Raw genomic sequence first — 21509 nt, forward strand, 5'->3', positions numbered from 1 at the left:
GGTCTGAGATTCTGGGATTTCGTGTCTGTAAATCCAGGGAGTGCTGGATCCGTGCTGGGCAGGAGGAATTGCAGCGGGGCTGGAACCCAAACCCCACACTGGCAGCGCTTCCAGCCGGGTCCTGGCAAGAGCCGAAGCAGGAAAGGCAAAGCCGCGCCCGGGGCCGGCTCCGTGCCCCGAGGGTTTTCTTCCTTTAAGGGTTTCATTGCCTTAATCTCATCTGCGGTTAAGGCGATTCTGACGCCCGGCGGGAGGAGGCACCGGAGCTGGGATGGAGCTGGGATGGAACCAACCCCAAAAAGCAGGAGTTGTGGGGTAGAAATTCAGATCAGGATGCTGCCAACCCCAAAGAACAGCAACTATGGGGTGGGAATTGGGGTCAGGACATTGCCAACCCCAAAAAGCAGCAGCTGTGGGGTAGAAATTGGGGTCAGGATTCTGCCAACCCCAAAGAGCAGCAGTTGTGGGGTGGAAATTCGGATCAGAATGCTGCCAACCCCAAAGAGCAGCAGCTGTGGGGTAGAAATTTGCGTCAGGACATTACCAACCCCAAAGAGCAGCAGCCTTGGGGCTGGGGGCCCATCCTGGTGCTGTCCATCCCCCTGAGCCTGCTGTCCCCTTCCCCTGCAGGGCTCTGCCATCCCTGGCAGCTCGAGGGAAGATGAACAAGATGAAAAACTTCAAGAGGAGATTTTCGCTCTCGGTGCCGCGCACGGAGACCATCGAGGAGTCCCTGACGGAGTTCACGGAGCAGTTCAACCAGCTCAACAACCAGAGGAACGAAGGTGAGGAGCCCTGGGCTGGGTGAGAGCCTCCCCAGGAACCCTCGGGGTTTGTGGAAGTGTCTGCCCCTTGTTCTGTGTGAGCGACACCTCGGCGTTAAAGCTGCACAGAGATTTATCCTTCACCAGGAAAGGCCGATGGGAGGGACAGGAATTTGCACAAAATGGGGAGCTGTGGTTAAGGTGGAGAGTGGGAAGGTGTGGGATCTCCCCAGAAGAGGGGGGTGACCCCTGTGGGGGCTCCAGGCTGGTGTTCCCAAAGCCAAGGGGGCTGTTCTGTCCTGGGGGCTCGCTGGAGGAGCTTTTGCCCCTCCCTCTGCGTTGGCTTTGAGCATGCAGGGAGATGAAGGGTTAAATCCCAACCTGGGCACATCCCCTGTGCCAACACAGCCCCCAGGGCAGGCTGGGGCAGGGCCCAGGGAGATGAAGGGTTAAATCCCAACCTGGGCACATCCCCTGTGCCAACACAGCCCCCAGGGCAGGCTGGGGCACATCTCAGGCAGATGAGGGGTTAAATCCAAATCAGGGCACAGCCCCTGTGCAGGCAAAGGTCAGGGCAGGGCCCGGGGAGATGAAGGGTTAAATCCAAACCTGGGCACATCCCCTGTGCCAACACAGCCCCCAGGGCAGGCTGGGGCACATCTCAGGCAGATGAGGGGTTAAATCCCAGCCCGGGCACAGGTGCAGGCTGGGGCAGGCTCAGGGCAGGCTGGGGACGCTGCAGGCGCTGGGAGCAGCCCAGCCTGGGCAGCCGTGCTCGGGCAGAGCTGGGCAGGGCCAGACAGAGCTTGGGGAGTTGGGCAGAGCCGGGCAGAGCTGGGCTGGGCTTTGCCCTGTCCCATATGGATACAGGATCCCAAATTGGGGATTTATAGGATTTATGGGATTGTGCTTGTCCTCAGCCCTCAGCTCCTTCCCTGACAGGAATTTCTCAGAGAGCTGGGCAGAGCCTGAGGAACTGGGCAGAGCCTGGGGAGCCAGGCTGGTCCTGGGGAGCCAGGCAGAGCTGGGCTGGGCTCAGGGAGCCGGGCAGAGCCTGGCAGGGCTGGGCAGAGCTTGGGGAGCTGGGCAAAGCCTGGGGGAGAGCTGGGCAGAGCTCTTGGGAAGCTGGGCAGAGCCTGGGCAGGGCTTGGGGCACCGGGCAGAGCCATGATGGGCTCAGAGAGCTGGGCAGAGCCTGGCAGAGCTTGGGGAGCTGGGCACAGCCAGGCTGGGCTCAGGGAGCCGGGCAGAGCGAGGCCTGGCTCGCACCAGGTAAATCCCAGCCATGCCACGCTGCCTCCTGCCAGCTGTGCCACAGCCCGGCCCGCCCCGTGCCCCCAGCTCCCGCTCAGGCTCTGTTTGCCCTCTCTGAGGGGCTGAGCCCTGGTGTCAGTGCCTGGCACCAGCAGGGAGGGCCCGGCCGTGCCAGCCTGGCTGCCCAGGGTGCTGGAGCTCGCTCGGGGCTGCAGCTTTTCCCTTCCTGGCAGGATCCCTGGAGCTGTCCCTGGGCTCTCCGTGTCCCCATGGTCCAGAGCCCACCCTGGTGACAGCCGGGGCCAGCTCAGGTGCTCCTGGCTCCAGGGACAGGGGCAGATGCCAGCAGGGACCAACACCTGGGCTCTCCTTTCCTCAGGGAATTGCCTGGGGTTTGGTTTCCCCTCTTTTCCCTCCAGCCTCAGAAATCCCTGGCTGCAAATCCCAAACCTGGGTGGCTCTGAGTGCCAGAATCACAAAATCAGGGAAGGTTTGGGTTGGAAGGGACCCCAAAACTCCTCCCATTCCTGCTCCAGAGCTGCTCTGGCTCCTGTGAGGGGACAGGCAGGGGACAAAGCCGCCCCATCTGCTGAGAAATCCCCAGCTCCATCCTCCCCATCCCCTCCTTCTCACCACCTCAGCCCCACAGATGCTGATAAAAGGAGGAAAAACAGGTTTGGGTTTTGTTTTTCTTTTTCCAGGCTGGAAAATCAAACAGCTTTCCAGCCTGGACACATGCTGTCACCAGCAATGTCACCTTGGTGCAGCCTGAGTCAGGTTTTACAGAGGGATCAGGGCTGGGTGGGTTTGGGGGCATCCAGCAGCACCCCCCAAACACCCCCAGCCTGCTGTGCCCTCCCAAAATTCAGTGTTTGGGCTGGAAAGGGACAAACCAGAGCCAGCTCTGACCTCGGGAGCACCAGGCCCTGAGGAAATGATGATGAGGGGGAGGAAGGAGGGCGAAGAAACCAAGCCTGGAGAGGAGGCAAAGAAATTCAAAGTTCAAATTCACACTCAGAAAAAAATTCAAAATTCTGATTCACACTCAGCAGAGAAATTCAAAGCTTTAATTCACACTCAGCAAAGGAATTCAAAGTTCAAATTCACACTCAGAAAAAAATTCAAAGTTGCAAGGCAGGCAGGCAGAGGAGGGTCCTGGCCCCTTTCCTTGGGAGATCAAAGCTTGTTTGGGCAGAGGAGGAGTTGAAATGTATAAATGTATTTATAAAAAGGGCTGCTGTGTCTGCTCCCCTTCCTTTGATACAGCAGCAGCCTCGTTCCTTCCCTGTCAGGGAATTCTGCCCGCCCACAGCTGCGCCCTGCAAGGTCCTGCAAGGTCCTGCAAGCTCGCAGCTTCACACCAAGGTCCTGCAAGCCCACAGCTTCACACCAAGGTCCTGCAAGCTCACAGCTTCACTCTGCAAGGTCCTGCAAGCTCACAGCTTATTTGGAAATACAAATCTGTCATTCCTCTCACACTGGAAGCGTCCAGGTTGTGGATTCACCTCTGATTTTACATCAGATATGACAGAGAGTTTGATCCACTGCTCTCAGAGCTGCTGGTTTGCAGCTGCACCTCCTACCCAGCTTTGGTTTTGTTCCACCTGTGGCAACCAGCACAAATTCACCCAAAATATCATTTCCAGCGGGTTCTCAGCCTCCATTCAGCCAGACCTTAAATGTTCCTTTTCATTTTTAATTCTTACAGAATTTATGGGTTTTTCCCCATTGGCTGACATACCTGAGAGGTTCACACTTCCCAATACACCTGATACTACCAGAGATTCCCCTCTAATGTACAGCCTTCCCTTTTCATTTTTAATTCTTGCAGAATTTAGAGGTTTTCCCCATTGTTTTTTCACCTTTCAGTGTCCAATTTCATTGATCATCAAACCTGAAGTTTATTTTAAAAGCAAAATCTCTTTTCCTATTCACCAATCAGTGCAATCCTTCCCATTGTTTATCTCTCATTTTTTTTAACTCTCATTTGTTTATCTCCTGGTTTTATCTACCAGGAGACCCACAGCTTGTTTGGAAACACAAATCCTCCATTCCTCTCACACTGGAGTGTCCAGGTTGTGGATTCACCTCTGATTTTACATCAAATATGGCAAAGAGTTTGGATCAGAGCTGCTGGTTTGCAGCTGCACCTTTTACCCAGCTTTGTTTTAGTTTCACCTTTGGGAACGAGCACAAATTCACCCAAAATATCATTTCCAGTGGGTTGGTCATCCTCCATTCACCCAGACCTTAAATGTCCTTTCCTTTCATTTTTATTTCTTACAGAATTTAGGGGTTTTTCCCCATTTTCTGAGGTACCTGAGAGGTTCCTGAAACACCTGATGCCAGAGATTGTCTCTGATCCACTGCTCTCAGAGCTGCTGGTTTGCAGGCTGCACCTTTTACCCAGCTTTGTTTTTGTTCCACCTGTGGCAACCAGCACAAATTCACCCAAAATATCATTTCCAGCGGGTTCTCAGCCTCCATTCAGCCAGACCTTAAATATCCTTTGCTTTCCTTGATTATAATTTGCTTGGCAAACGAGGAAGTTCAGAAAGATTCGGTCCAGTTGAATGAATCCACATTATTCTCATACCTGCGGTTAACTCAGGGGACGTTTCCTGGTTGCTGCTGTGAAAGCAGATGGAGGGGAATGGGCAGGGAGCAGATGGAGGGGAATGGGCAGGGAGCAGAGGAGGGGTTTTACAAAGCCCTGGTGTTGAGAGCGAAGGGAGACGACCCATCTTTGTTGATCAGCATCGACTCCAATTTATTGATCAAATCAGTCACCTTTTATAACAGTGTTAATTAACTTCATGCATATTGCAAAATTCGAGCTCACGATAGGCTACAGAGAAAACTCAAACCCCTCCTTTTGTTTTACAATACCTGTGGTTTGTTTATTGAAACCAAGACCAGTGTTCTCACCGTGATATGAAAAGTTCTCAAAACCTTCATATCTGTTCCCAGAGCAGCCAAGGACAGAATGTTTACCTGTTATGAGAAGACTGTCTGAGAATCTTGGTGTTTATAAAAAATGTGCTTGAGAACCTAATTATTTACAGAATCAAGCCTGGGAACTGCTGCTTTACAGCTGCCTTTTACTTTTCCATCAGCTGTATACCTTCGCGGCCTTTTTCTTTAAGCCATGTTTGAACCAGGCTCTCCACACCCTGGCGCCGTTTCAGCCCCTCCGAAGCGCTGGGGGAGGCGTGGGCTGGGCACCCAGCGCTGCCCTCCCTGTGCCCGTGGCACAAACCCACGGCCCTTGCCAGGTCACTGCCCTGCCAGCTCTCATCCATCAGCCCGGCAAACCGCAGCCAGGGCCCAGCCCTGCTCGGCAGCCCTGGAAATCCAGCCCTGCCTCCCTCCCTCTGCAGCCATGAGATCATCCCCGCAGCAGCCGGGATTGTCCCCGAGCCCGGGGACAGGGACAGGGCAGGGACAGGGATAGGGACGAGGACAGGGACAGGGACAGGGACAGGGGCAGGGACAGGGCAGGGACAGGGACAGGGCAGGGACAGGGACAGGGAGAGAGACAGGGGCAGGACAGGACAGGGCAGGGACAGGGACAGGGACAGGGCAGGGGCAGGGACAGGGAGAGGGACAGGGACAGGACAGGGCAGGGACAGGGACAGGGACAGGGCAGGGACAGGGACAGGGCAGGGACAGGGATAGGGACAGGGACAGGGAGAGAGACAGGGGCAGGGGCAGGGACAGGGCAGGGACAGGGACAGGGCAGGGACAGGGAGAGAGACAGGGGCAGGGGCAGGGACAGGGCAGGGACAGGGACAGGGAGAGAGACAGGGACAGGGACAGGGACAGGGGCAGGGGCAGGGACAGGGCAGGGACAGGGACAGGGCAGGGACAGGGCATGGACAGGGACAGGGCAGGGACAGGGAGAGGGACAGGGACAGGGCAGGGACAGGGCATGGACAGGGCAGGGACGGGGACAGGGCAGGGACAGGGAGAGGGACAGGGACAGGGCAGGGACAGGACAGGGACAGGGCAGGGACAGGGACAGGGACAGGGAGAGAGACAGGGGCAGGGCAGGGACAGGACTGGGCATGGACAGGGACAGGGATGGGGCTCAGCCTGGGGCACCCCCGTGGGATTTTCACTGCTCTGGGGAGGAAAAATCCCTGTGGGGGTGTTCACAGGTGTGCCAGGACAGGGAAGAGATGGGAATCTTGACTCCATGTTGAAGGCTGATTTATTATTTTATGATATATATTATATTATAATCATATATTATATTATATTATATTATATTACATTACATTACATTACATTACATTACATTACATCATATCATATTACACTATATTACATTACATTACATTACATTATATTGCATTATATCAAATCATATTATACTATATTACATTATGTTACATATTATATTATATTATATTATATTATATTATATTACATTACATTACATTACATTACATTACATTACATCATATCATATCATATCATTATTCTAAAAAAAGAAAGGCCCAAAGTAGGGGGTACTAAAAGTGATTTTGACAATTTTTATTTACTAAAAGTGATTTCAGCACTTATTTATTTATTTACTGATTTATTTATTTATTAAAAGTGATTTCAGCATTTATTCCAATAAAAAGGAAGGCCCAAAGCAAGGGGTGCTAAAAGTGGCAGAGCACTTTTTAGTGATTTGCATTTGGGATTTCTGTCACAGCAGGCAGGGTGTGCTCTGGGAATGCTGAGGGTGGTGATGCCCCAGGAATCCAGAGCAAAACTCAGAATTCCCTCTGGCCTCAGAGAAGGAAGAAGAGATTCCCCAGAGCATCCCTGTCCCGCCCTCACTCCTTGGTGCTCCTCTTGTGAAAAACACCAATCACTTGTTTTTAAAATTTTAAAAGTTTAATAGCAATAAAATGGTTATAAAAATAGTAATACAATTAGAGTAATAAAAATTTGGACGAATTGAATTAGGACAATACGAGACAATAAATACAAAGAGTTATGGATGTCTGGCTACCTTTTCTGGGCAGCGCGAGCCCCAAAAAGGCCCCACGTTAACCAAGGATTAACCCTTAAAAGCAACAGCCTGTTGCACATTCATACACCTCACACATGATGCATAAATTCCATTCAAACACAGGATTCTCTCTGGTCATCTTCAACTTCTTCCTCTGAATCCTGACAGCGCCTTCGAGGCGGGAAGAAGTTCGTTTCTCCTGATAATGGAGCAATAAATTCTCTTTCTCTGAAAGATTCAGGTGTCCTGTGCCTGCTGTCTCGCTGCGAGTCCTTTCTTTAAAAACGTATCCTACACAGCACAGTTTCTATTTTAACATTTTATCACCTAAAACACACGACTTAAGAGAATTAATACAGCATCACTTTCTAACACAACACATACAATATTCATTTGAATATTTGCGAGAAGCCAATCATAAAATACACGCATTTTTCACACTCTGCTTTCCTCTCGTCCCCAGACCTGGCCCAGCTGGGCAGGGAGGTGGCAGCTGACGGCAGCCCCGTGTCCCCAACCGAGGGACAGGGCCGGTCCCCGGTGGGCGCCGTGCGCTACCGCAACCACGGCCAGCGGCGCTGCTCCATGGAGGCAAGTGCTGGGGACAGGGGACACGGGGACATGGGGACAGCTGGGTCAGTGCTGGGGACAGGGGACACGGGGACATGGGGACAGCTGGGTCAGTGCTGGGGACATGGGGACACGGGGACACAGGGACAGCTGGGTCAGTGCTGGGGACATGGGGACATGGGGACAGCTGGGTCAGTGCTGGGGACAGGGGGACACGGGGACACGGGGACAGCTGGGTCAGTGCTGGGGACAGGGGACACGGGGACAGGGGGACAGCTGGGTGAGTGCTGGGGACAGGGGGACAGCTGGGTGAGTGCTGGGGACATGGGGACAGCTGGGTGAGTGCTGGGGACAGGGGACATGGGGATAGCTGGGTGAGTGCTGGGGACATGGAGACATCTGGGTGTCACCTCCCCGTGGGCTGGGTGTGCTCTGGGACGTGGCAGTGTCACACACCAGCCCTGGCATCCTCTGCTGTGACTGCCACCATGTGCCACCACCCCCTTCCCTTGAGTGGCGCTGCCATGTGGGATTTTTGGGGTTCCCCGTGGCAGTGAGGAAATGATGAATCTGAGTTCATGTTCTTAGAAGACTAATTTATTATTTTATTATATTTATAATATATATTATTTATAACGTTATGATATTTATAATATAGACATTATGTATTATATTATATTATATTATATTATATTATATTATATTATATTATATTATTATACTATACTATACTGTACTATACTATACTGTACTATACTATACTATATTATATTATATTATATTTACATCACATTATATTACATTAATTCTACTCTATTCTATTCTATTCTATGAAATTATAAGAAATCCTATGAAATTATAAGAAATTCTATACTAGAACTGTACTAAACTATAGACAAATGATACATCAGAAGTCCAGAAAAAAACGAATAATAAAAACCCTTGACTGACCAGAGAGTCCAACACAGCTGGCTTTGATTGGTCATTAATTAAAACCAATTCACATGAAACCAATCAAACAATCACCTGTGGGTAAACAATGCACAGCCACATTCCAAAGACCAAACACAGCAGAAGCAAATCAGATAATTATTGTTTTCCTTTTTCTCTGAGCCTTCTCAGCTTCCCAGGAGAAGAATCCTGGGCAAAGAGGATTTTCCAGAAAACGTGACGGTGACACTGCCACATCAATGGCAGAGCTCTTCCCCTTGGAATTCCTCGTGTCACCTCCGTGTCCCCTCCTGCAGGACGTCAGCAGGCGCCTCTCGCTGCCCATGGACATCCGGCTGCCGCCCGAGTTCCTGCAGAAGCTGCAGATGGAGAGCCTGGAGCTGCCCAAGCCCCTGAGCAGGATGTCCCGCCGCGCCTCCCTCGTGAGTGGCACCGAGCAGAGGTGTCCCCCTGTCCTGCTGTGCCAGCTCCCCTCACTGTCACCGAGGTCCCCTCACGTCCCTGCCCAGTCCCAGCCCTTCCTGCTCAGCCCCGGCAGCACCAGAAGGGGCTGGGAGAGCTGGGAAAGGGTTTGGAGAGACCTGGGAAGGGTTTGGAGAGTCCTGAGGGAGCTGGGGAAGAGTCTAGAGAATCCTGAGAGAACCAGGGAAGGGTTTGGAGAGTCCTGAGAGAAGCATGGAAGGGTTTGGAGAGTCCTGAGGGAGCTGGGGAAGGGAATGGAGAATCCTGAGAGAACCAGGGAAGGGTTTGGGGAGTCCTGAGAGAGCTGGGAAAGGGAATGGAGAATCCTGAGAGAACCAGGGAAGGGTTTGGGGAGTCCTGAGGGAGGATTTGGAGAAGTTGAGGGAGCTGGGTAAGGGTTTGGAAAATCCTGAAGGAGTTGGGGAAGGGTCTGGAGAATCCTGGAAAGGGTTTGGAGAAATACTGAGGGAACTGGGAAAGGGAATGGAGAGTCCTGAGAGAACCAGGGAAGGGTTTGGAGAATCCTGAGAGAGGATTTGGAGGAGTTGAGGGAGCTGGGGAAGGGTTTGGAGGAGCTGGGAAGGGTTTGGAGAGTCCTGAGGGAGCTGGGGAGGGTTTTGAGAGCCCTGAGGGAGCTGGGCAGGGGCTCAGCCTGGAGCAAAGGAGGCTCAGGGGGAATTTCTGGCTCTGCACAGCTCCTGCCAGGAGGGCACAGCCGGGGAGGATTTGGGATCTTATCCCAGGGAACAGGGACAGGAGGAGAGGGAACGGCCTCAGGCTGGGCTGGGGAGGCTCAGGTTGGACATCAGCAGGAATTTCCTCATGGAAAGGGCCGGAAGGGGCTGCCCAGGGGGGTTTGGAGCGCCCATCCCTGCAGGTGTGCCCTGGAGGTGGCACTGAGGGCTCAGGGTGGGGATCGGGCACAGCTTCGACTCAATGATCCCACAGGGATTTTCCACCCTCAATAATTCCATGATTCCATGATTCTCCCTTCCCCACCTGCCCCTGCTGGGCCATTTTCCCCTCCCTCCCTCCCCTGTGCACACCTGGCTGCCCTCTCAGCCTGGCTCCCTCCCAAAGCAGGGGAGGGAAACCCTCCTGCAGCTCAGCCCAAATGCAAACGGGGATAAATAATGAATCAGCCTTGGCTCCAGTGCTGGCATTTCCCTTCCTCTGCTGCTGCAGCAGCAGAAATGGGAACAAAAACTCTGTGCGCAACAAACCAGGAGCAAAAATCTCCCTGTGCAGACACCAGAGGCGCCCAGGTACCACAGCCAGGGCTCAGGAGGCATTTTGGGACACGAGGTGCCCCTTCAGGAGGAAGAGGAGGGATGGAGAGCTGGAATTCACCTGCCTGTGCTGTCTGAGCAATAAAACAAAGCCATGGCAACGTGTCATTAATATTCATGAGCCCCTCATGAATAAGGAATGTGGCTCTGGGGGTTGTTCCAGCACCTTCGCCCCCCTGCTCAGGACTCGGCTTTTCCCAGGATACACGGAGGGTTTGGGCAGCAGATGGAGTAAAAATCCCAATTTGTGTCTTTCATCTTTCAATGTCTAATTTCATTTATCAGCAAACCTGAAGTTTATTTGTAAAATCAGATATCTTTTTCCATGCACCAATCAGTGGAATCCTTCCCATTTGGGCAGCAAATGGAGTAAAAATCCCAATTTTCACTGCAAATGGAGTAAAAATCCCAGTTGTCACTGCTCAGTGTCCGTGGAAACCCCTCTGGAGGTGGAACCATGCCTGGATGAGGTTCCCTCCTCCCCACTGATGTTTTCCTTTCTCTCTCACAGTCAGATATTGGCTTTGGGAAGCTGGAAACCTACATTAAACTGGACAAACTGGGAGAGGTGAGTAATCTGTGACACCCCTGGAAGGAATTCAATGAAATTCAAAGGGCAAAAATCGTCAATATCCAGAAATTTCCAGAGCAAGTTTTTCTTGTGGAGCTCAGGCCTGGTGCTGGCACCTCACATGGTCCTTCCTCCAAATGTTTTGGGCACGCCAGTGCTGTGCCACCCTGGTGTTAGGAAAATCAATCCACAAACATCAGAGATTTATGGCCAAAAGGGAGACAGAGGAGTCCTTTGACTTTATTCCAATAAAGGGAGAGGCCATGGGGCATTCCCCTGGGGTCTCTCAGATTTTTGGAGGACTCAGCCTCCTTTTTATCCCAATTTCCCACATTTCCCTTCTCTCATTCCCCATTTCTGAGGTAATTGAGAGGTTCAGACTCCCCAAAACACCTGATACCAGAGATTTCCCCTCTAATCCTCCTGTATATTCCATATATTCCCTAACCCTCTAATTCCCCTATAACCCTCCCTTTTCATTTTTAATTCTTACAGAATTTAGGAGTTTTCCCCATTGTTTCTTTCACCTTTCAATATCCAATTTCATTTATCAGCAAAGCTAAACTTTATTTGTAAAATCAAATACCTTTTACCATTCATCAAGCAGTGGAATCCTTCCCATTGTTTATCTCTCAGTGCTGGTTTTATCTACCCACAGCTTGTTTGGAAAGACAAATCTGTCATTCCTCTCACACTGGAAGCGTCCAGGTTGTGGATTCACCTCTGATTTTACATCAAATATGACAGAGAGTTTGATCCACTGCTCTCAGAGCTGCTGGTTTGCAGCTGCACCTTTTACCCAGCTTTGTTTTAGTTCCACCTGTGGGAACCAGCACAAATTCACCCAAAATATCATTTCCAGCGGGTTCTGAGCCTCCATTCAGCCAGACCTTAAATGTCCTTTGTTTTCCTTGATTATAATTTGCTCGGCAAACGAGGAAGTTCAGAAAGATTCGGTCCAGTTGAATGAATACACGTTATTTTCATACAGGGGATGTTTCCTGATTGTTGCTGTAAAAACAGATGGAGGCAAAGGGACAGGGAGCAGAGGAGGGGTTTTACAAAATTGAATTAATCCTTGTTTGTAAAGACAAATCCAGCATTCCTCTCAGTGGGAATGTCTCTGTGCTGGTGCTCACAGGGATCCGAGGATGAGGGAAGAGATGAGGATCTGACTCCATGTTTCAGAAGGCTGATTTCTTATTTTATAATATATATTACATTTAAACTATACTAAAAGAATAGAAGAAAAGGTTTCATCAGAAGGCTGGCTAAGAATAGAATAGAAAAAGAAAGAATGATAACAAAGGTTTGTGGCTCAGCTCTCTGTCCAAGCCAGCTGACTGTGATTGGCCATTAATTACAAACATCCACGAGACCAATCCCAGATGCACCTGTTGCATCCCACAGCAGCACATAATCAATGTTTACACTTCGTTCCTGAGGCCTCTCAGCTTCTCAGGAAGAGAAAAATCCTAAGGAAAGGGTTTTCCATGACAAGCTGTCTGCGCCATGTCCCCGCGTCCGCAGGGCACCTACGCCACGGTGTTCAAGGGCCGCAGCAAGCTGACAGAGAACCTGGTGGCGCTGAAGGAAATCCGCCTGGAGCACGAGGAGGGCGCTCCCTGCACGGCCATCCGGGAAGGTGAGGCTGGGAGAGGGTTCCCTTGGGTTCCCAGAGGGATTTGGGGTGGCTGTGGCCCCGCTCAGCCCCCCTGTCCCCGCAGTGTCCCTGCTGAAGAACCTCAAGCACGCCAACATCGTCACCCTGCACGACATCATCCACACCGAGCGCTGCCTCACCCTCGTCTTCGAGTACCTGGTGGGTCTGGGGGCTCCTCCGGGGGCTGGGGGGGCGAGGGAGGGACAGAGACTGACGCGTCCTTGCCCCTGCAGGACAACGACCTCAAGCAGTACCTGGAGAACTGCGGCAACCTGATGAGCGTGCACAACGTGAAGGTGAGGGGCGTGCGGGGAGCCCTGCCCTGCTCCTCGTGCTGACTGGGGGGGTTTGGGGCTGGGGATCCCTTCACCCTTAATTTGCTGCTCCTTTTGCCCTTTCTGAGGCTGGAGATCCCTTCAGTTCCTGCTCCTTTTCCTCTTTCTGAGCCTGGAGATCCCCTCACCCTCCAGTTCCTGCTCCTTTTGCCCCTTCTGAGCCTGGAGATCCCCTCACCCTCCAGTTCCTGCTCCTTTTGCCCTTTCTGAGCCTGGAGATCCCCTCACCCTCCAGTTCCTGCTCCTTTTGCCCTTTCTGAGCCTGGAGATCCCCTCACCCTCCAGTTCCTGCTCCTTTTGCCCTTTCTGAGCCTGGAGATCCCCTCACCCTCCAGTTCCTGCTCCTTTTGCCCTTTCTGAGGCTGGAGATCCCTTCATCCTCCAGTTCTTGCTCCTTTTCTGCTTTCTGAGATTGGAGATCCCTTCAGTTCCTGCTCCTTTTGCCCATTTTGAGGCTGGAGATCCCTTCGCCCTCCAGTCCTTGCTCCTTTTCCCTTTTCTGAGCCTGAAGATCCCCTCACCCTTCAGTTCCTGCTCCCTTTGCCCTTTCTGAGCTCCCCCAGTGTTTCCACCCTAAATAAAATCACTGCACATTCACATTTCACTCATCCCATCCCGTGACCCTTTCCCAGAACGCAGTTCCAAGGGGTCTTTCCTGCCCACAACATCCAAATTCCTCAAGGCAGGTTGAGTTTTAGTCCTAAATGCACCTTCCTCCTCCTCCTCCTCCATGGTGGTGTTTTTGGGTCCCCAGGACAAAGGAAGAGAATCTTGACTCCATGTTTCAGAAGGCTGATATATTATATTATATTATATTATATTATATTATATTATATTATATTATATTATATTATATTATATTATATTATATAGTATTATATTACATTATATTACATTATATTACATTATATTACATTATATTATATTACATTATATTACATTATATTACATTATATTATATTAGTGACATAGTAAAACTATACTAAGGAAAAGAGAAAGGAGACATCAGAAGGCTGGAAAAGGAAGGAATGACAATCAAATCTTGTGACTGCTCAGAGTCCCAACACAGCAGGACCTGTGATTGGCCATTAATTAAAAATAATCACACGAGACCAATCAAAGATGCACCTGTTGCACTCCACAGCAGCAGACAATTATTGTTTTTATTTCATTTCTGAGGCCTCTCAGCCTCTCAGGAGAAGAATCCTAATGAAAGGATTTTTTTATAAAATATCTCTGTGACAATTCTCCTCCTCCCCGCAGATCTTCATGTTCCAGCTGCTCCGTGGCCTGGCTTATTGCCACGGCAGGAAAATCCTGCACCGAGACCTCAAACCCCAGAACCTGCTCATCAACGAGCGGGGGGAGCTCAAGCTGGCTGATTTCGGTAGGCGAAGCCCCCCGGGGGCGATGCAGGGTTGGGATAAAAAGGGGGAGCAGCTCCTTGATGCGCGTCCCTGCCGCCCTCAGGGCTAGCCAGGGCCAAGTCTGTCCCCACAAAAACCTACTCCAACGAGGTGGTGACGCTGTGGTACCGGCCCCCCGATGTCCTGCTGGGCTCCACCGAGTACTCCACGCCCATCGACATGTGGTGAGCACCCACCGAGCTGCCCGGGGCTCGCCAGGAGGGGTTGGGCATTTCCATCCTCATCCTCACCGTGCTGGGTACCACAGAGGGTGGGGGGCTGTCCCAGGGCTGTTTGCGCTGTCCCCAGGGCTCTTCTAGAACAGTTTCCCTGTCCCCAGGGCTCTCCCAGAGCTGTTTTACCTGTCCCCTGAGGCTTTTTACACCAGAGGGTTTGGGGCTCTTCTAGTGCAGATTTCCCTGTCCCTTGAGGCTCTCTCAGAACAGTTTCCCTGTCCCCATGTCCTTGGGGCTCTCCCAGTGCAGATTTCCCTGTCCCCAGGGCTCTCCCAGAGCTTTTTCCCTGTCCCCATGCCCCCAGAGCTCTCCCTGTGTAGATTTCCCTGTTCCCATGATCCCAGGGCTCTCCCAGTGCAGATTTCCCTGTCCCCATGTCCCCAGAGCTCTCCCAGAACAGTTTCCTTGTCCTTGGGGCTCTCCCAGAGCTGTTTCTCCTGTCCCCTGAGGCTTTTTCATCACAGGTTTTGGGGCTCTCCCCGAGCAGATTTTCCCTGCCCCAAGGGCTCTCCCAGAATAGTTTCCCTGTCCCCAGGCTGTCCCATTGCAGATTTCCCTGTCCCTAGGGCTCTCCCAGTGCAGATTTCCCTGTCCCCATGTCCCCAGAACTCTCCCAGAACAGTTTCCCTGTCCCCAGAGCTCTCCCAACGCAGTTTCCCTGTCCTTGGGGTTCTCCCCGTGCAGATTTCCCTGTCCCCATGTCCTCGGGGCTCACCCAGAACAGTTTCCCTGTCCCCTGGGTCTGTTGACACCAGAGGTTTGGGAGCTTTTCCAAACCTGTTTTCCCTGTCCTTGGAGCTCTGCCAGAGCTGTTTCCCCTGTCCCCTGAGGCTTTTTACACCAGAGGGTTTGGGGCTCTTCCAGAACAATTTTCCCTGTCCCCGGAGCTCTCCCAGTGCAGATTTCCCTGTTCCCAAAGCAGATTTCCCTGTCCCCAGGTTCTCCCAGAGCAGATTTCCCTGTCCCCATGTCCCCATTGCAGTTTCCCCATCTCCTGGCATTCGGGGTCGCTCCGTGCCATCCCCACCCCGCTGGGAGCGGTTCCTCCTCCCGGAGCCGGTCCCGCTCCACCCGCGGCCTTTGTCCCCCGTGACCCCGGGTGTCTCCTGTGACCCCCGGGTGTCCCCTGCCCTGCAGGGGCGTCGGCTGCATCCACTACGAGATGGTGACGGGCCGGCCGATGTTCCCCGGCTCCACGGTGAAGGAGGAGCTGCACCTCATCTTCCGCCTGCTGGGTGAGCGCCGAGCGCCGAGCCCGCTCCCCGCGCGGGGGCACTGCCGGCCCGGGAACGGGAACGGGAACGGGAACGGGAATGGGAATGGGAATGGGAACGGGAACCGCACTGGGAACCGCACCGGGAACGGGAACGGGAGCGAGCGCCGTGCGCTGAGCCCGCTCCCCGCGCGGGGGCACTGCCGGCCCGGGAACGGGAATGGGAACGGGAACGGGAACCGCACTGGGAACCGCACCGGGAACGGGAACGGGAGCGAGCGCCGTGCGCTGAACCCGCTCCCCGCGCGGGGGCACTGCCGGCCCGGGAACGGGAATGGGAACGGGAATCGGAATGGGAACGGGAACGGGAACGGGAACGGGAACGGGAGCAGGAACCGCACTGGGAACGGGAATGGGAACGGGAAACGGGAACGGGAGCGAGCGCCGAGCCCGCTCTCCGCGCGGGGGCACTGCCTGCCCGGGAACGGGAACGGAACGGGAATGGGAGCGGGAACCGCACCGGGAGCGGGAGCAGGAACGGGAATGGGAGCGGGCTGGGAAAATGGGATAATGGGGTCGGATAGGATGGGATAGAATGGGATCCATGGGATAGGAAGGAGGGAACAGGGATGGGATGGACAGGAATGAGCAGGGGTGGAGTGGGATGGAATGAGCAGGGATGAGGTGGGATGCAGTAGGAAGGAGGGGAAAGGGATGGGATGGGATGGGATGGGATAATAGGATGGAATAATGGGATGGGATAGACAGGAATGAACAGGGATGGGGCGGGAAGAAGGGAACAGGGATAGGATGGAGTGGAGACAAATGAGCAGGGATGAAGTGCGATGCAGTAGGAAGGAGGGAAAAGGGATGGGATGAACTGGGATGGGGTGGGAAGGAGGGAAAAGGGGTGGGGTGGAAAGGAAAGGAGGGAAGGAACAGGGATGGGGTGGAATGAGATCAACAGGGATGAGGTGGGATGCAATAGGAAGGAGGGAACAAGGATGGGATGAGGTGGACAGGAATGAACAGGGATGGGATGGGATGGGATGAGGTGGGAAGGAGGGAAAAGGAATGGGGTGGAGTGGGATGAGATGGGCAGGAATGAAAAGGGATGGGATGGGGTGAGAAGGGATGGGATGAAACAGGCAGGGCTGGGCTGACATGGGCACACATGGCTGGGTTGGGCCAGGGTCAGCTGGCACGGACAGAAGCTGCCCGCAGCCCCTCCAGGCTGGCACGGGTGTAAGGATGAGCGGCTCCCTGCTGGCACTGCCACCCCTGGGCACATCAGTGCCCTCTCAGGGACAGCCCCACACTCCTGGAGGTTCCATCCCACCCAGAGCCCGTGGCAGGTCCCTTGTCCCCCCACAGGAACTCCCACAGAGGACACCTGGCCTGGGATAACGTCCAACGAGGAGTTCAAGGCTTACAACTTCAGCCAGTACCGAGCCCAGCCCCTGATCAATCACGCCCCAAGGTACCCCAGGGCAGGACAGAGAAAATTGGGGGGTTCGAGGGGTGGAAGGGGCAGCCTGGGCAGCCCAGGCTCGTTTCGAGGCTGCAGTGCCACTCGTGCCTCCTCCCTGTGGTCGTTGCAGCCTCCTGGGTGCAGCCCTGGGGCAGTTTTGGTTTTGTTTCCCCTCTCTCCCAGGCTGGACTCGGAAGGCGTCGACCTGCTGACAAATCTGCTGCTGGTGGGTGCTGGGAAAGGGGAAAAAAGGGGAAAGGGGAAAAAAGGGGAAATGGGAATGGGGAAATGGGAATGGGGAAAAGGGAAGGGAAGGGAAGGGAAGGGAAGGGAAGGGAAGGGAAGGGAAGGGAAGGGGCACCTGGAGCAGGGCAGTGCCACGGGGCGGGCGGGTGGCACCGCTGGGGTGGGCAGGGGGGCCCAGACGTGCGATATAAACGTAGAAAGGTGTATAAATGTGGAGAGGAAATGTGGGGTGGAAACGTACAGGGGTGCCCAGATGTGTGAGGTGAATGTAGACAGGTGTCCAGATGTGTGATATAAATGTACAGGGGTGCCCAGATGTGTGGTGTAAATGTAGAGAGGTGTCCAGATCTATGGTGTAAATGTGCAGGGGTGCCCAGATGGGTGATAAAAATGTTGAGAGGTGCCCAGATGTGCGAGTTGAATGTACAAGGGCGCCCAGATGTGTGGCGTAAATATAGAAAGGTGCCCAGATGTGTGGTGTGGATGTGCAGGGGTGCCCAGATGTGTGGTGTGGATGTAGAAAGGTGCCCAGATGTGTGCCATAGCTGAGTATTTCTGTTTTTCTCTGGGGCGTTGTGCAGTACAGAGCCAAGGGCCGGATCTCAGCCGAGGCCGCCCTGCAGCACCCCTACTTCAGGAGCCTGGGAGAGCGCGTGCACCTCCTGCCTGACAGTGAGTGCCCCCAAAAATGGGTAAAAATGGGTAAAAAGGGTAAAAATGGGGTAAAACAGGCTGCAGGCACCTCCTGCCTGACAGTGAGTGACCCCAAAAATGGGTAAAAATGGGTAAAAAGGGTAAAAATGGGGTAAAACAGGCTGCAGGCACCTCCTGCCTGATAGTGAGTGACCCCAAAAATGGGTAAAAATGGGTAAAAAGGGTAAAAATGGGGTAAAACAGGCTGCAGGCACCTCCTGCCTGACAGTGAGTGCCCCCAAAAATGGGTAAAAATGGGTAAAAATGGGTAAAACAGGCTGCAGGCACCTCCTGCCTGACAGTGAGTGCCCCCAAAAATGGGTAAAAATGGGTAAAAAGGGTAAAAATGGGGTAAAACAGGGGCTGCAGGCACCTCCTGCCTGACAGTGAGTGCCCCCAAAAATGGGTAAAAATGGGTAAAAGAGGGTAAAACAGGGGCTGCAGGCACCTCCCTGCTCCCTCAGGGGCGTCTCTGCAGCAGGGTGGGGCAGGGGCTGATGGCTGTGGGAGTGAATAATGGTAATGATAATAATAATAATAATAGTAATAATAGCTACTACTCCTAATAACAAATATTATAAGAAGAAGAATCTTAAATACCAATAATGCTAATAATACTATATTATTACTACTACTACTACTACTAAGTAATAATAATAAACACTGCTACTACTAATAATATTATAATTATAATAAGAACCATAAATGCTACTACTAATAAAAATTAAAATAATAGTTATAATAGTAATAATAATACTCATAAATGCTACTGCTATTAATAATATTATAATAATAAGAACCATAATTGCAAATAATGCTAATAATATTAATATTTCTACTAATAAAAATAATAATAAGCACTACTACTAATAATATTATAATTATAGTTATAACAATAAATACTACTGATAATAATATAGTAATTAAATAAAAATAATAAATAATAAAAACATTAATTCTACTAATACTACTACTAATAACAATACCCATAAATGCTGCTGCTGCTGCTACTAATAATAATAATAATTACTAATAATGCTAGTAATAATAATAATAATGAACACCACTACTACTAATATAATAATAACAACAACCATAAATACTACTACTACTACTACTAAAAAATTATTAATAATAATAATGTCATTATAATAATAGCATAATAATAATAGTAACCATAAATGCTACTTCTACTACAACAATAAAAATAAAAATAAAAATAAAATTAAAAATAATTTGTGTGGGACGGGACGGGCTGGGCGGTGCCAGCAGCTCCCCGTGGCGGTGCCCCCTGTGCCAGCCCTGACCCTGTGTCTGTGCCCTCTCTGCCCAGCCGCCTCCATCTTCTCCCTGAAGGAGATCCAGCTGCAGAAGGACCCCGGGCACCGCGGCTCGGCCTTCCAGCACTCGGGTACGGCTGGGCATGGGATGGGCATGGGATGGGCAGGGAATGGGCAGGGGATGGGCAGGGGATGGGCAGGGAATGGGCAGGGGATGGGCAGGGAATGGGCAGGGAATGGGCAGGGAATGGGCAGGGAATGGGCAGGGAATGGGCAGGAGATGGGCAGGACTGGGCAGGGAATGGGCAGGGAATGGGCATGGGATGGGCAGGGAATGGGCAGGGAATGGGCATGGGATGGGCAGGGAATGGGCAGGGGATGGGCAGGACTGGGCAGGGAATGGGCAGGGAATGGGCACAGGCTGGGCAAGGGCTGGGCAGGGGATGGGCATGGGATGGGGAAGGGATGGGCAGGGGATGGGCAGGGAATGGGCACAGGCTGGCACCTCCCCTGATGCTGGCAATGCCCCTGGCTCGGAATCCCCTCCCCAGAGTGAGGATTTGTGGGGTTTGGGGGCTCAGAGTGGGGATTTGTGAGGTTTGGGGGCCTCAGGGTGGGAGTTTGGGGGGTTTGGGGGCTCAGAGTGGGGATTTGTGAGGTTTGGGGGGCTCAGAGTGGGGATTTGTGGGGTTTGGGGGCTCAGAGTGGGGATTTGTGGGGTTTGGGGGCTCAGAGTGGGGATTTGTGAGGTTTGGGGGCCTCAGGGTGGGGATTTGTGGGGTTTGAGTGCTCAGGGTGGGGATTTGTGAGGTTTGGGGGCCTCAGGGTGGGAGTTTGGGGGGTTTGGGGGCCTCAGGGTGGGGATTTGTGGGGTTTGCCTCAGGCAGGAGTTACTGGAAATGCTCCTTTGCTCAGATAAGCTGCCCTGCACCCTCTGGTTTTTGGGGAGACCACATTAGGACTGCTGGGCACGGCCTGGCCTGGCACAGGGAGTGCCTGGGGCACACCTGGGCACACCTGGGCACACCTGGGGCACATCTGGGGCACACTTGGGGCACACCTGGGCACACTTGGGGCACACCTGACCCCCCTGTCCGTGTCCCCTCCCCAGCCCGCGGCAAGAACAGGAGGCAGAGCATCTTCTGAGCTGGGATTTGGCGTCGCCCCGGCTGCCGTGGAGACGGAAACGCTGGAAAGGAGCGGCTCCCACCCGGCCCTGGGCACAATTCCCGGCTCCAGCAGGACCCCAAAACCCCCGGGAGCAGCTCCCAAACCCCCAAAACCCCGGGAGCAGCTCCCAAACCCCAAAATCCCCGGGAGCAGCTCCCAAACCCCAAAATCCCCGGGAGCAGCGCCCAAACCCCCAAAACCCCGGGAGCAGCTCCCAAACCCCCAAAACCCCGGGAGCAGCTCCCAAACTCCAGGAGCAGCTCCCAAACCCCCAAAACCCCGGCAGCAGCTCCCAAACCCCGGCAGCAGCGCCCAAACCCCCCTGCACGGACCTGGGGCATTGTCCCCCCTTTGTTTGGGGGTGTCCCCGCTGAGAGGAGCCCCAGGGAGGAGCTGCTGGCACCTGGGAGGGTTTTGGGAAGGGGATTTGTGGGGTTTGGGGGCTCAGAGTGGGGATTTGTGGCGTTTGGGGACTCGGAATGAGGATTTGCGAGATTTGGAGGAACCCTCCCTGCACATCCCTGCCCTGTCTCTGCTCCGTTTTCCTGCTCACTTTTCCCATTCCCACAATTCAAACAGCAAAATTCCTTTGGATTTTGGAGATTCAGGACAAAATAATGCATTTTTTTTTTTTTTTCCTTCTTCCTTACAAAAAAGATGAAAAAATGGAACTAAAAGGCATTTTCCCAAGGTTTTCCAACTCTGGGATTGGGAATGAATTTCCAGGGGTGCTGAGCCACCCCACATCCCCCGGGGGAGAAATTCACATCCAGATCCAAAAATTCCTGCTGAAGATCAAGGCAAATTGCTGGGAGAATCCCATGGAACCAGGACAACATTCCCAGGAGTGGGAAAAGCCTGGAGCAGGGCAGGAACCCACTCTGGGCATCCCTGCCCTGTCTCTGCTCCGTTTTCCTGCTCTGTTTT

At 52.8% G+C, this 21509-nt stretch overlaps 1 protein-coding gene across 1 annotated transcript in view; it reads left to right on the plus strand.

Moving 5' to 3' along the window:
• The window catches only part of CDK18 (cyclin dependent kinase 18), a 39776-nt gene extending 19205 nt beyond the window's left edge, over nt 1-20571 (plus strand). Inside the window, exons 2-16 of the mRNA XM_054294971.1 lie at nt 631-785; nt 7490-7617; nt 8844-8969; nt 10810-10866; nt 12400-12514; nt 12597-12691; nt 12766-12828; nt 14131-14254; nt 14338-14458; nt 15647-15744; nt 17097-17202; nt 17377-17419; nt 18021-18111; nt 19466-19543; nt 20524-20571. Coding sequence (XP_054150946.1) covers nt 662-785; nt 7490-7617; nt 8844-8969; nt 10810-10866; nt 12400-12514; nt 12597-12691; nt 12766-12828; nt 14131-14254; nt 14338-14458; nt 15647-15744; nt 17097-17202; nt 17377-17419; nt 18021-18111; nt 19466-19543; nt 20524-20558 — 1404 coding nt within the window. The 5' untranslated portion in view covers nt 631-661 and the 3' untranslated portion in view covers nt 20559-20571. The remainder of the gene's footprint in view (nt 1-630; nt 786-7489; nt 7618-8843; nt 8970-10809; nt 10867-12399; nt 12515-12596; nt 12692-12765; nt 12829-14130; nt 14255-14337; nt 14459-15646; nt 15745-17096; nt 17203-17376; nt 17420-18020; nt 18112-19465; nt 19544-20523) is intronic.
• The last annotated feature ends 938 nt before the right edge of the window (nt 20572-21509 follow it).

The sequence above is a fragment of the Melozone crissalis genome, unplaced genomic scaffold (assembly GCF_028551555.1).
Source record: "Melozone crissalis strain CALT ecotype California unplaced genomic scaffold, PUWL_Pcris_2 ptg000424l_1, whole genome shotgun sequence".
Taxonomy (NCBI): Eukaryota; Metazoa; Chordata; class Aves; order Passeriformes; family Passerellidae; genus Melozone; species Melozone crissalis.